The sequence below is a fragment of the Macaca thibetana genome, chromosome 14 (genome assembly GCF_024542745.1).
Source record: "Macaca thibetana thibetana isolate TM-01 chromosome 14, ASM2454274v1, whole genome shotgun sequence".
Taxonomy (NCBI): Eukaryota; Metazoa; Chordata; class Mammalia; order Primates; family Cercopithecidae; genus Macaca; species Macaca thibetana.
In genome coordinates this window covers 125,638,925-125,652,156 of record NC_065591.1, presented here as the reverse complement: position 1 = coordinate 125,652,156, position 13,232 = coordinate 125,638,925, and the positions used below count along the sequence as shown (strand labels likewise).

The 13,232-nt window shown below is 50.4% G+C and overlaps 1 protein-coding gene across 3 annotated transcripts in view; it reads right to left on the bottom strand.

Moving 5' to 3' along the window:
• Positions 1 to 11,797, bottom strand: part of GLB1L2 (galactosidase beta 1 like 2) — a 44,454-nt gene extending 32,657 nt beyond the window's left edge. For 2 of the 3 annotated variants that reach the window (XM_050755960.1, XM_050755961.1), the window contains exons 1-2: positions 11,524 to 11,690; positions 774 to 971 (exon numbers count right to left, since the gene is read on the bottom strand). In XM_050755960.1, coding sequence (XP_050611917.1) covers positions 774 to 971; positions 11,524 to 11,609 — 284 coding nt within the window. In that variant the 5' untranslated portion in view covers positions 11,610 to 11,690. Of the gene's footprint in view, positions 1 to 773; positions 972 to 11,523 lie in introns of all 3 variants that reach the window. The other variant, XM_050755959.1, reaches the window with a different exon arrangement.
• Positions 11,798 to 13,232: the final 1,435 nt, after the last annotated feature.

Genomic DNA, 13,232 nt, shown 5'->3' with positions numbered 1-13,232 from the left:
GAGTGCTGAGCCTGCTGCACTCCTACAGCCTTCAGGAGTCCTTTCTGGGAAGCTGTCAAGGCTCAGCACGTTTCTGTAACTCTTTAAGGAACTGTCTTCAAAATCAGTTCATCAACCACCCATGAAAAGCCATCTCCTTGATTTGTAATCACATATTTTTGCCTAAACATGGAATAATCCAGCCTGATCACTCCCTTTATTTCGTAGACTTAGAGTCAAGTATCTTTTGGCAATTTGCGGGGGAAACCCATGAAAAGATCCAGGTTATTCGCAACTAAGCACATTTTATAAGTGATTTGCAAATTCAACATTTTATTGTGTGCCTACCATGTGCCAGTCATCACAACAGAGGCTGAGATGACAACCACAGCATCCTAAGACCACTGCCCAAGAGGAGTGCTGAAAGCCGGGGGGCCAGAGAGCCTCTCGGGCAGCTCTTCGGAAGAAGACTCCGCTCACTGGCTGTATGAACTGAAGTGGGAAGCCTGCTTGTTAAAGAAAATGATTCCCTGGCAGTGAATCACCTCCTCAATCTGCACTCACCTCCTTCACTATACTCTTTTGTGCGACATCGCTACTTCGTTCCTCTAGACCTTACATCCATTTCCTGTCCCTTCACGCCCTTGAGTCGGGAGCTCTGAGGTGGGGAGGAGGAGGGAGACCCTGGCTCTCTCGCCCTGGGCAGAGGACCGGGGCTGCTTCCTCTTGTATTTTTCGCATGCAGACACCAGGCGCCCTACTCAGGCTCCCTGGGGGGCGGGGGCGGTACCTACGTGGTGAGGGTGTTCAAGCCACAGGCCTTCATCTTCAGCAGGCGGTCCCTCCAGTACTCCCTGGGCACGCGGAAATAGTGGATGGAGCCCCCGAAGATCCAGAAGGTGGAATCCTCCAGCATGAAGTTCCAGCCCTTGGCCTGCAGCCCCAGCTGCCGATGGCGGAGCCACAGCGGGACCAGGGCGCTCCAGTCCACCCTGGAAAGACAAAGGCATCTGGGCCCGGAGGCCGCAGGGGCCGGGCTGCAGACGCACTTCCCCGCCCGTCACAGGTCCTCGGCATTTCTTTCTAAAGAGGGCGGCGTCCAGGGGGCTGGAAAAGCTCCCGCTCCCCTCGGCCGAACCTTGGGAGGGGCCTTTCTCCAGCACCGGGCACCGCGGCAGGGGAAGGGCAAGACGAGCAGCCCTTGGCAGGAGGGCTCGCGGGCCAGCGGGAGAGAGGCCGGGGTCGGGCCACGGGAGGCTGCTGCTGGGGCCGGGCTGCGCGGCTGCACCATGGCCAGCTCCGTGGCCACGCGGCTGGACGCGAAAGCAGCAGCCGCTTCGCGGTACCTCCGAGCCCGGTCGCAGCCGCCCGACTCGAGGAGCAGAGGCCTGGAAAGAGGGTCTGCGTCAGCGGTGTCCTTCCATCCACCGATTCCAGGTCTTCATTATTTTCTGAAGACCCCGCGCCCGCCACGAGACGGCCCAGCCAGAGCAGCGTCCCCCACGGGAAGCTTCGAAGGCTTCAGGCCCTGAGAAAGCTCCTCTTGCCATCTCTTGGGGTCGGCCCCAGGGAGCCCCTCAGGTGGGTCCCAGTGACTCGGCGCTGTTGGGCGGGTCTCCTTCCCACCCCGTCTCCCGAAAGCCGTGAGAGAAGCTGGGGAGACCCACATTTCAGGTTAGGAAGTTCATGAAAGGTGGAGGCATGAAACAAGAGCATGGCTGAGTCTGGGGCAGGAGCCGGTGCTGGCTGTGCCTTTGTCCTCATCGGGGCTGGCTCCTGCCCTGACACTAGCAGGCGGTGGCCAGCCGGGCCCACTGCCCACCCCCTTAGCTGCATGTCACAGAGGGATGGGGCAAGCGAGAGGCCCAGATGGCCAGAGGCGGGGCGGGGGCAGGGGGCCCACAGGACAGAAGATAGCTCGGACATCGCCAGCTCTTGGGAATTTTGTCTGGGGCCACTCTCAGGCAAAGAAATGTGCTTTTTTACCTACTCCTTCCTACTTCTCACAGCCCCCAGGCCTTAGAACTCACATCAAAGCTCCAGGACTACAGTTCTGCTGCTACAGATGAAAGGGTCATTTCATCCCGGGCAGCCTAGGAATCTGTTCACCACATTCTTCTTTCTCTGAAGAGAAAACTTCTATGTTCTAGTAAATGGCTTGCAAATGACATTTTAGGACACAGCTCTTCCAAAGGACTGCATGAGAGAGTGAAGACAAAAACAGCCGGAATAGGAAGATCCGATGTGAATCCTGGCCCCCAGCTTGGTAGAACTGTTGCCTTGGGCTAGTGACACCAGTTCTGTGGGCAGGAGCTTCTTCCTCTGTAAAACAGGCTAATGCCTGTCCCAGCTGCTCGGAAGGGCTGCTGCGAGGGTCCCGGAGAAATGCAACACTCTCTGCTGTGAGTCGAAGAGTCTTATCTCTATCTGAAATCAATTATTGTAGCTTATGTTTGCATATTAGAGAGCTATGGGAACCTATTCACCACACATTTTTCTCCAAAGAGAAAACTTTAGAGAGAATAGCCACAAGTGGGTTTTATGTCCCTAATGTGGAATAATCTCAACTTCTCCATTCTTCCCATTGTGGTATATAGTTTATGTGCTAGACTTTGTGCCAAGCCATCTTATTACAATTTCTAAAATTTGACCACGAAAGATTCTGTACACTGAGACCCTATTAGACCAACACAGCCTGTAGGCCACAGGTGGGCCAACCTGGGCCTTGGGTCAAATCCAGCCTGCCATCCGTCTTTGTGTGGCCTGCAAGCTAAGGAGAGCTTTCACATTTTTAAGTGGTTGAAAAAGAATCAAAAGCATAATATTTTGGGACACATAAAAATTTATATGAACTTCCGTGTTCGTAAATCGTTGTACTGGCACACAGCCACACCATCTACATACGGCTGCTTCTTTGCAGTTGAGTACTTGCGATAGAGACTGCATGGCCTGCAAAGCTGAAAACATGTGTGATCTGTCCTTTCCCAGAAACTCTGCTGGCCTACATCCTTGCAGATGAAGCCCTGGACTGCTAAGACAAGGCCTCGGGCCCCTCTGGGCCACCATCCGGGCCTTCCTTTGGTGCCCCCGCTCTGCTCACCAGGCACTTTGCTTTGGCTACAGGCTCGCAACTGCTCAGGCCACACCTGCTCCAAAGCACACACCCTGCCTCCTGCTCAGCCCTCCCTGCCTCAGGTACTCACCAGACTCACCTGCCCACCACAACACAGGTTCTCCCCCTGGTTCCCTCAGAGGCACATGCTGGGCTCACCTCAGGCCAGAATGAGGAAGAACTGGATGGACAGATTATTTTCTTAAAAACAGGGGCATTTTGACAATCTGGTGGTGAAAATACACACACACATGAACATGCACATGCACACACACACAAAATATCACTGTTTTTAAAGACAGTGACAATACAACTTAGCAATCACTCCACCAGGTGCCAAACCTTATTCTCCGCCAGAACTTCAAAAGCGCAATCTCCAATTCTTATTAAAGCACACATTACTTATCCTAACGTCTGTTTATGGGTGCGAGAGCCTCCACTCCCCACCGTGCTAAATGCAGGGGTGTAGTCAGGGTTGGAAAAGCCTCTCTGTGACCGACATTCCGACACAGTCCCTGCGAGTGACCAACACTTTTAACCTGTCCCCTTGATTAGTTGATGACTAAGGATCAGGAAACCTCCCTCTGGGCTGACTCCTCCAGGTGTGGTCTGCAGGCAGGAGGCCTCTGCACTCCCTCAGGGTCACAGCCGCCTGACTCAAAGTGCAGATAGCTGGAAAGAGGCTTCCCGCTTCAACAACTTCCGTCCACCAACCAGATTGCCAGGTCTTCATCTGCAGCTTGTCAGAAATGCATAAACCTTAAGCCTTACTTGAGACCGACTGAATGAAAATCTGCATTCTAAGCAATCCCAAGGTTACAGCTTCAGAAGCCCAATCTGCATCCTCTCCTTTGACGCTACAGAGACTCCCTCCCTGGATGGAGCTCGTCTTCGCTAGTGTCTTTATAACACACAATTTTCTATATTTTTAGAACAAAACATTCTTCTCAGTGCATATCAAGAGGAATGAAATAAACCACAAAAACAAAAAACAATCGAGCTGTTATCCAATTCCAAATTCTGGAGAATTCAACCGTTTCTTCCTGGGAATTTTCTGGTAGGTTACTGGACAAGTTGTCAATACGTTACTAAAAGGGATGAATTCACCAAGAAAATGAGGATGATACGTGTTGGGTTTCTCCAAGGAATTCACTGCCAGTAAATGAGACCATGCAAGTTAGAACCTCATAAACAATCGCATCATGTAAACGGTTATTAACACTAATAATGATCATTAATACTAATAATCATAAGATGGAAAATAACCCCATAATTTCCTGAGTAACTCAGTAATAATAAAATAAAGAAAATATCAACTGTGTGGTTTGAGTTGGTTGGTTTAAAGGTCAGCAAGACTTTACTCCTAAATTAGGCTTGATACCAAGGAGCTAACCAAATCCTAAGGAAGCCCAGTATGTTTCTGTCACTTTTCTTGGGGAGCAGTTCATCCATGATGGACCCTTACTTGATGAAACCAGGAACACCTGCCTTCTTTTGAACTGGAGCTTATGTTAACATTTCCTCCTGACATTTCTGTCGCCTGTTTATCTTGGCTTCATTTATACAAAGTGATTTTTCCGCCTTAGAAGAGTCTGGACAGCAGACCCTGGCCACCGACCTGAATTCAGTGCTCAGTGCCCAGGTCTGCTCTGCTCAGAGTCAGGCTCTGCTCCTCCACCTGTACGGAGAGGGTAGCCGTGGTCATGGTCCAAGGTGAGGTTCCTGGAGGAAGGCAGGCACATTAGGACTTCTGATGGGGCCTCGCACAACATAACAAGACCTCTACAGCCCATCCTCACCAGTTCCCTTTTGGCAAGTGGAAAAGGGGCAATGCACTATTTGTGCTGAAGGCTGTGCAAGCTGCAGACACAAAAATTGGTTGCAATGGAAACCTGAAGCAGAGGACATAGGTTCCAAGTTCTGCTGTGCCCCGTGGTGAGGAAGCAGGGGAGGTGGAGCCCTCTGGAGTAATTTTTCCTTGACTGGTGAGGTGGGTCCTGAGGATGAAGGGTACAGGGCAGGCCCCAGCAGTCAGGAGATTCTGGGTGTAGTAAAAATGTGAGTGGATGGAAAAGGGCAGATGAGCAGATGACAAGGTCACCACCTCTTTCTGGGAATGGGACTGGCTGTCAAGTTTCAGAAGGGACCTTGCAGGGCGGCTGGGTGGGAGGTGAGCCAGATCCAGTCACCACCAGAAAGGATCTCCTTGAGTGAGGTGTGCCAGGCTTGAAATGCGTCCTGCCATGCCAGTGGGCATTCCTGCATCACCCGCCAATCCCGCAAACACTCATCAGGAACCGGGGTCATGGTAGGGCTGGGAGGCCTCACTGGGGTCACAGTCATCTCTTTCTGGTCTGCCATGCAGAGTATGACCAGACACAGATGGGCCAGGATCCATGCAACTGGGCACAGCAGAGACAGCCCCGTGAACATCTGGAGTATGGTGACCGCCGGCAGAGACCAGGCAGCACTCACGCAGTCCGAGGCTGGCCATGGGCATACGCAAGTTGGCATCTGAGTCAGGAACTGCAATCATTGTCCTTTGATTCCCAGAACATAAGTCCTTGTCGGCCCCAAAGGCTGGTTATGTTGACACTATAACATAATGTGTTCACATGCTTGTTCATCTGAGATGATAGCTTACAAATTCAAGTTTTAGGTGCACTGTGGCCCTATTAGGGCCCTAAACAGAGGTTCAACTGAATCAAAAACCAGGAAATTCTATGAAGATCCTGACCAAGAAAACACTCCCCTCCAGCCTCCCCCAAGTGGCCGTGCCGGAGACCACCTGATGGTGAGTGTTCAGCTGCCCACAGACACCAAACACACGGGAATTCCTCACTTGGATCTGTCTCCAGTGCAGACTCCATCCATCACTCTCAAGATTCTGGTTCTGTTCTAGGCTCCCACGAGGCTCAACTTCCTTGGACATCCTGCTGCCTTAAACTGTCTGTTTGGGGATATTTTGGTCCCAGCAGTCTTCAGCCATGTTCTCTCCACCCTCAGCAAAAGAATTTGAGGGCCTGAAGAAGGAACTATGCACTCTTTGGCCCAGATGGTGCCCTTAACGATTCTACTCCAGAATATTGTCTCTTCGACCAATCCCCGGGCTCCAAGAACTTCAGCCTCAGGGAAATGGAAGTCGGTCCCTGTGTCTGGCCCAGCTTTCTATATGTGCTCCTTGGTCTGAGCCCAAGGTGTTGGACTCCTGTTTGCTGGGAGAGGCATTAACTATGCCCAAAGGCTTAGGCCTGCCATTCCCAAGGCAAGTATATGCATTTTGCAGAGACGTGAGGTCCCCAGCAAGAGGTCCACAGCACTCCTGCAATCTTAGCTCCTCCGCTTTTTCCTCTGAAAGGGCTCCCAGGTAAGCCAGGAACCCTGGCCTCACATCCGGGCTCTGACCCAGAAGCAGGATTGGTGGTTCAGAGGGCAATATTTCCTAAAGACCGTTCAGAGGAAAATATTTCCTCACTGTAGGAAGTGAGTACGTGAAGAAGAGTTTACTAGACCAAAACCTTGAGATCCAATAGCAAAATAACAAAAACCCCTCACTCTAATCAACCACATAACAACAATAACAACAACAAAAAGTGTTCTAACATTATGTGACTTTTGTAGTACTTTGGGACCATTGACAGCATCATAAACGAGAAAAGGACTGTGTCTCACCCAGAGAGAAGTGAAAGCTCTGTTAGATAACACAAGGCCTCTACTCTTGATAACAAACCCCTGATCTTCGAGATGCTTGTAGACTCTAAATGAAATGATCTCACAAATAGGGAAAAATATAACTATGTTAAATGTTTTTTTTTTTTAATCCACCACATAGGACTTATCTACGAAGATACACAAGAGATGCACTGGTTCTTACAAGACTCAAGAATCGACTTGGCCCTATCGAGTTGGGCGCAGAATCTCCTTTACACTGATTCCAACAGAAATAAAATGTACTATTTTCGAAATGTCTATCAAGATTTAAAATGAATCTTTCCTACAGTCAGCAATTCTACTTATAGAAATGCATCCAGCAGATATCTGCGGCAACTTTGTTTACAGTAGCTAAAAGATTGCAAACAATCCATGTCCGTCAATAGAAGCCTGTTTAAATAAATTATGTGTCTAACGGATAAGGAGGATAATATGTGTAGCTATCTTCTTGTATATACACAGAATATCTCTGAAAGAAGCCATTGTCGGTAATAGTGGCTGATATGAAGAGGGGACAGGGAAGGGGCCTAGCCTAGGGGCCAGGAGTGGGAGTTCTTTTCACTTTATTCCCTTTCACACTCTGAACACTTACCATGTTCATAAATTACCTACTCACAAAATAACTTCTTAAGGGCAAAAAATACAATCTGTGCTTGAAAGGAAAAAGCCCACTATTTGCTAAGTGTCAAAGAACAGAAGCTGTGAGTATCAACAAGGAGTCTCTAATGGGCAGACACCAGTCAAGAAATATCTACCTCGTTAGCAGGAGCCTCTGAAAACACCTGCTGCGTTTCTATCCCAGGAGACCTCACACCATGAGAACTCTCTTTCAATACGGTCTGTAACATCCAGAGCAATAGATTTAAGCAAAATCTAAAACGGAGTGGAGAGGAAGCGGCAAATATCCCAACACTGACACCAAAAACCCTGCCTGTGCCGCGTGATGGTGGCGAGGGAGGGAGTCTGTGCCTAGACCCCGGAGTCCTTTTCAGGTCCAAATGTTCTAAAACCTTTCTCCTCAAGCTGCAGGATCTCCTGAATTCTTCCCAGAAGAGCGTCTGACAGGACCTCGTGGAACTCTGCATCACTCCATCAAGGACTAGTGTTTTTATTTCATGTGCTACTTCCTTACCTTAAGGTGGGGAGAACCCTTCGGTCAACTTTCTGCCATTTCTGCAGCCAAGGACCTTTGTCCCCAATCTCGTTGGCAGCCCAGTCCCTCCCTTGAACCGACACCTATACCAACACCACGGCTGCTCCAAGGCAACTCTGGTCTCTTTCTGTTGCTGGCTAGCACGGTCCTGTAAGAATCCCAGAGCCAACTCGATCTTCCCAGCACAGGGTGGCTCAGACATCCCTCACCACCTGCATCCAACAGGTGGTCACCTGCTGAAAGAGACACTTCCCAATGCTGAAAACTATACTACTACAAGATAAAAGGAACACTGTTCAAAGAGTTTGAACATTCCATGAAATATGACTCAGGCCTCAAGCAGAGCAGAGTCCTAGAATAGGCAAGGCCCATAAAATCAATTACCTCCCAGACGCTCAAGAGGAGAGGCATGATTTGGCCACATGCGCTGGGAAGACAGGACTGGCCATGATTCACATTTAAAAAAAAAAAAGTGACCTGCATTGCTAAGTTAGCCACCTTGTTCAGGAAAATGAGTTTGATACATCTCCTCCTTTTCCCTTCTATAGGAAGAATTTGCGGTCTGGAATACAGAAAACAGTGGGTCAGGGCAGTGTGTGAGATGGACCTCAGAGAAGAAGTGAACTTACCTCTTAGGAGCATGATGCTGGCTGCCCACCTGAAGGCTTTCCCCTCTCTCAACTTTCCCAGCTGAAATTTCAGGTATGAGAGATGCAGAGCTGAGTGTATTTTTGCTCAGTGATTCATTTATATTAAGGAAAAAATCATGAATGAGAACCATGCCTTTAGATAATATCAAGCAGGCATTCTTGTGTTCATGGAGTGGGAATAGGAAACAGAATGAAAGGCAACTGGCTCAAAGGCATGGTTCACACTGATACATGCATCGCAGACCTCAAAATAATATGCTGAGTGAAAGAAGCCAGACCAAAAAAGAGAACATGCTTTAAGATTACAATTCTATAAAACACTAGAAAATGCAAACCAATATATCATATCAGAAAGCAACAGATCAGTGGTTGCTCGGGGCTGGGGAGCAGGGAGGAGGAGGAGGGAGGGATGACAGAGAGGGACATGGAAACTTTGGGGGCTGGTGGCTGTTTTCACAATCTTACTGTGGTGGTAGATTCACAGCCTGATTTAGATATATGTCAAAGTGTATCAAATTGTACATGTTAACTATGTGCTGTTTGTTGCATGACAATTAAACTCCAATAAAGGTAATTTTTAAGAAAGACCACTGTTTAAGCTTAAACAAAATAAAAATAAAAATTCTAAGACTGAAATCCTCCCCCAAAAGTCAACCTGGTCATCCCAGCTCTTTGATATGAAGTAACCCACCAGCTATGACTGACCATGAACCAGCCCAAGGAAAAGTTGATGGAAAAAAAAGAAAAGCTATAGCCAAACATCCCCCACCCCATGCCAGCCACTGTCCAAACACCCGCCTTCTGCTACAGGAAAAGGGCTGCTCCTGACAGCTCGCTCCACAAAGAGTGAACTTGGTGGCCGGTTTCCATGTGACCCGTATTCCACTGGCCACCTCAACACTCCCCCGTAACAGCAGGGAGAGGCCCCCACCTCCCACTCAGTTAATGACCCAGTCAGAGCTGGAGCAAGACAGGAAGAGGGAAAGACAAAGAGGATGTTCTCCTCCTGCCTCCAGAGATATTACAGGAACTCATAATCATTGGTGTCCAGCCCAAGTCAGATAGGATGAACTGGGCAGAACATACCCATGAGGGAGAAAAAATCAAAAAGACACCAAAAAGACATGTATTCCACAGGATCCAAAGAGACGGCCCTGAACTTGGTTCAGAGCTCCTTGAGCTTCTGTCCTACCTGCTAGAAGGATGGAGTGGCAAGAAAAACAACTTTCCTAGGCATGTCAAACTGTGTTCACAGCCTTTGGTCGCAGCTCTTTATTCTCTGTTGCCATTCTATGCAGCTCCAATGGCCCAAGACTGACTCCTAGTGCGGCCACCCCACCTAGGTGGGGACACGGTTACCTCACCTCAAAGAAGCTCAGGCTTCTTCCCAGCTAGGTCAGCTCCCTGACACCTCACCTCTGTCCCACCAAACAATAGCAAACACTCAGCCTCCTTCGCATACCTTTTCCTGGGGACTTTTTGGGTGTGCCACTCGGCCCATCTCAAGCCCACAGTGCTGCCCCAAATAGTGACCTGCGTGGGTCCCCTGCACGGACTCCTATATCCCTGATCAACAACAGGCCTGCAGCCGCTAGACTTTCTCTTGGCAGCTTGGGCGCCTTACTACCTCCTGCCGTATGCAGGAGGATCTGCTGCTGCTGCCCTGAGTAATTCTTTCAGGGTTTGCATAAGCCTTGCAAAGGGAGGAAAGCTGAGCATCCCACAGGAGCCAGGGCCAATCTTCAGAGAGGAATGGCTTAGAGATCTTAGGCAGGACAGAAAACATCTTGGGAACAACTGGAGAAATGAAATGCCTGAAGTTTTCTGGGCCCCAGCATGAGAAGAAAATCATGTCCTTCTCCCAAACAATATTATGACGTCCTCACTATCTCAGAAACAAGAATCAAGTCTTGACAAGGTGTAAACATCGAGTTTGTCAATGTGTTCTTGTGGCCGCGAAAGACTTCCAGATATTTATCTCCATCAAAAACTTCCCTACCTCCCAGGGGAAGTTTAGAGAAACTAAGAAGGGGGATAAAAAAGAAGCAAATGACAAAGCTGAGCGGGGTAGGGCCTGCCACCAGTTCCAACCGTTCAGTTCATTCGATACTGCCAGTCGGCTTCCCACTGGAGGTTTTGAATATGGAAAGTGCTGACCTGAAAGATAGGGTCAGGGCTGTAAAATCCTTAAAATAGGCACAGTTTAGAAAAATTCTGGGCTACGGCACCCAGAAAACTTTTTCACAGGCTGCGGGTAAGTCACAGTACCACTGAAACCACTCATTTGCCATAAACAACATTTTGTAAAAAGGGGAGAGGAAAGTGTGAGCTAGTAACAGGTGAATGGTGGGAAAGTGGAGAGAGACGACCTATCAGTCCTAGAACTACAAATAAATCATGACCCGGGATCTTGGAGGCCCACGGACATTGTTCTTATGACCCTGCCAGAAGAGCTGGCTAGACCGTAGCTGCCAGGCTGAAGCGCCGGCCTCTGCCGAACAAGGCGCCTCCCAGAGGCTTGGGAGGAAAAGGGGGGCCTGGGGGAAGAGCAGAGGGAGCCTTCCGCGGAGCAGTGGGCACGGGGCCGCGAGGGGGTGCGTCTGAGAGAGCTCTGGGCTGGAGGGCTGCGGCCGTCCACGAGGGGCAGAGCCCGGCATCACAGGCGCGGCGGGGTGGGCGGCTCGGGGCACAGACGCCGGCTCCCGAGGGCACGCCCGGTGTCGCCCAGAGGCCTGGATCGCGAGGCAGGAGTGCCTGGACCCGCAGGGGAACTCGGGGAATTGGGGAGCTCCCAGAAGGAAGCAGCTGGGACTGCTACCCCCGGGAACTCGGGATTCGCAGGTCGCGGGAGAGAACCCGAGGTGCGGAGGGCTGGGGAATGCGGGGTCCGGCAGGTGCTGCGCGAAGCTCTCTCTCACCTGCGGAGCACCAGGAAGCCCAAGATGACCAGCAGCAGAAGTCCCAGCATGCGGCCCGGCCTCCGCCGGAGGCTCCACGTGGTCATCGCGTGTTCTCTGCGCGCAGGGACCCGGGTGCCCACTCCAGTCCGCACTCAGCCGCGCGCGGGAGCCTCGGCGCGGGGGGCGGAGCCGCGCGCTGGTCGCCTGGGCAACCAGCCCGCCGGCGCTCATTGGCTGGGGCTCGCGGCTCCGCGCCTGCCGCCCTAGGCCTCGCGCAAGCAGGGGCGGGGCTGGTCGGGGCCGGGGCGGGGCCTCTGTCGGGGGCGGGGCGGGGCTGGCGGGCGGGGACGAGGTCTCGGTAGGAGGGGCTGGCGGGGGCGGGGCCTCGGCCGGGGTCGGGGCGGGGCCAAGGTCTCGGTAGCGGAGGGGCCTGGCCGGGACGGGTCCCCGGAGTGCGGAGCGGTGCAGAGCTCGCCGTCTTCCTGCTCGCCAGGCGCAGGCCGGTGCGGGAGCGCCGCGTACCTGTCAGACGCCGAGGTAAAGTCGCCCCTCGCAGCGCTACATTAGCAAGAACGTACAAAACGCGTCCGCAAAGCAGGGGCAACCAACAGAATCTTTTAAAACAATTCAGATTCTGAAGCAAACAACTTTTTAAATAATAAGTCATCCCGTGAAAAGCCAGGATTTTGAAGAATTGTATTTGGACATGTTTCAATGTGGTTGATGTCTGAGTAGGAGGGGTCCAAATATTTTCTGTCTTTGGCTTCCGCGAGTCTTACTCTGACCTTGACTCCAAGCGCTTCCAATTTTTTATTTTAAAAAGTTCTATATAAAACCTTCACATTTTAGGAAAGGAAGAATGTAATTCTTATTCTGAAACAGAATGTATGTCCCAAAGAACATGATGTAGTATTTAGGTGCAACTTACACTTTGTAGCAATCACAAACCCAACTCCTTCCGAGAACAAAATTCAGATTTTACTGAAAGAAACTCGAGGACGGGCAGTGTTTTCCAGAGCATCCGGGTTTGTCCAGTGTCTCCCTTGCCACATGCTTTGAATTCATTTCCTAAACGGGGACATAGTTTTGAACTTGTAAAGCCGACAGGAACCAAATGAAATTGCAGATCCTGGAACAAAGACACAGACTTGGGTATGAAGGGTCCTGTCTAGCATTAAGCACATATTTAGTCAAGGAGCAAAAGTTAAATCAAAGACAGGCAAAAACAAACCAACAACAAACGAGAAAAAAACCCTGGCAGAACTGGGGAGGATAAGCTGGGCTTGGTGCAATCCGGGTCTGACTTAAGCACCGCAGACATTCCCAGAGGCGCGCAGAGCGAGGCGCGCCCCTTTTCTCCAGTTAGTAAGGCTATGATTGCTTGATGGCTGTGAAGTCCATGATGAAAACATGTTGGTTTAATTGGAATACCAGCTGGCCCCTAAGCGTGTGGAGAAACTGTCAAAGGCTAGCCCCTTTACCTGCAGGGGACCATCCGAAAGACATGCACCCCACATTTATCCTCTCACTTCTGGTCACCTTGAGCAGTAGCAGAATCTATCAAATATAAGGGAATTCTCAAACGGTTTAAGCAATACCAGCATCTCCATTTTTCTTCAAATGTTTAGCAGAAATTTAACATGGGTTTAGAAACCGTGAACTCCTTGGTCCACCCTTGTGTCCTTCGTTTTTATTTGTGTGAGAAAAATATACATAACCGAGTGTTT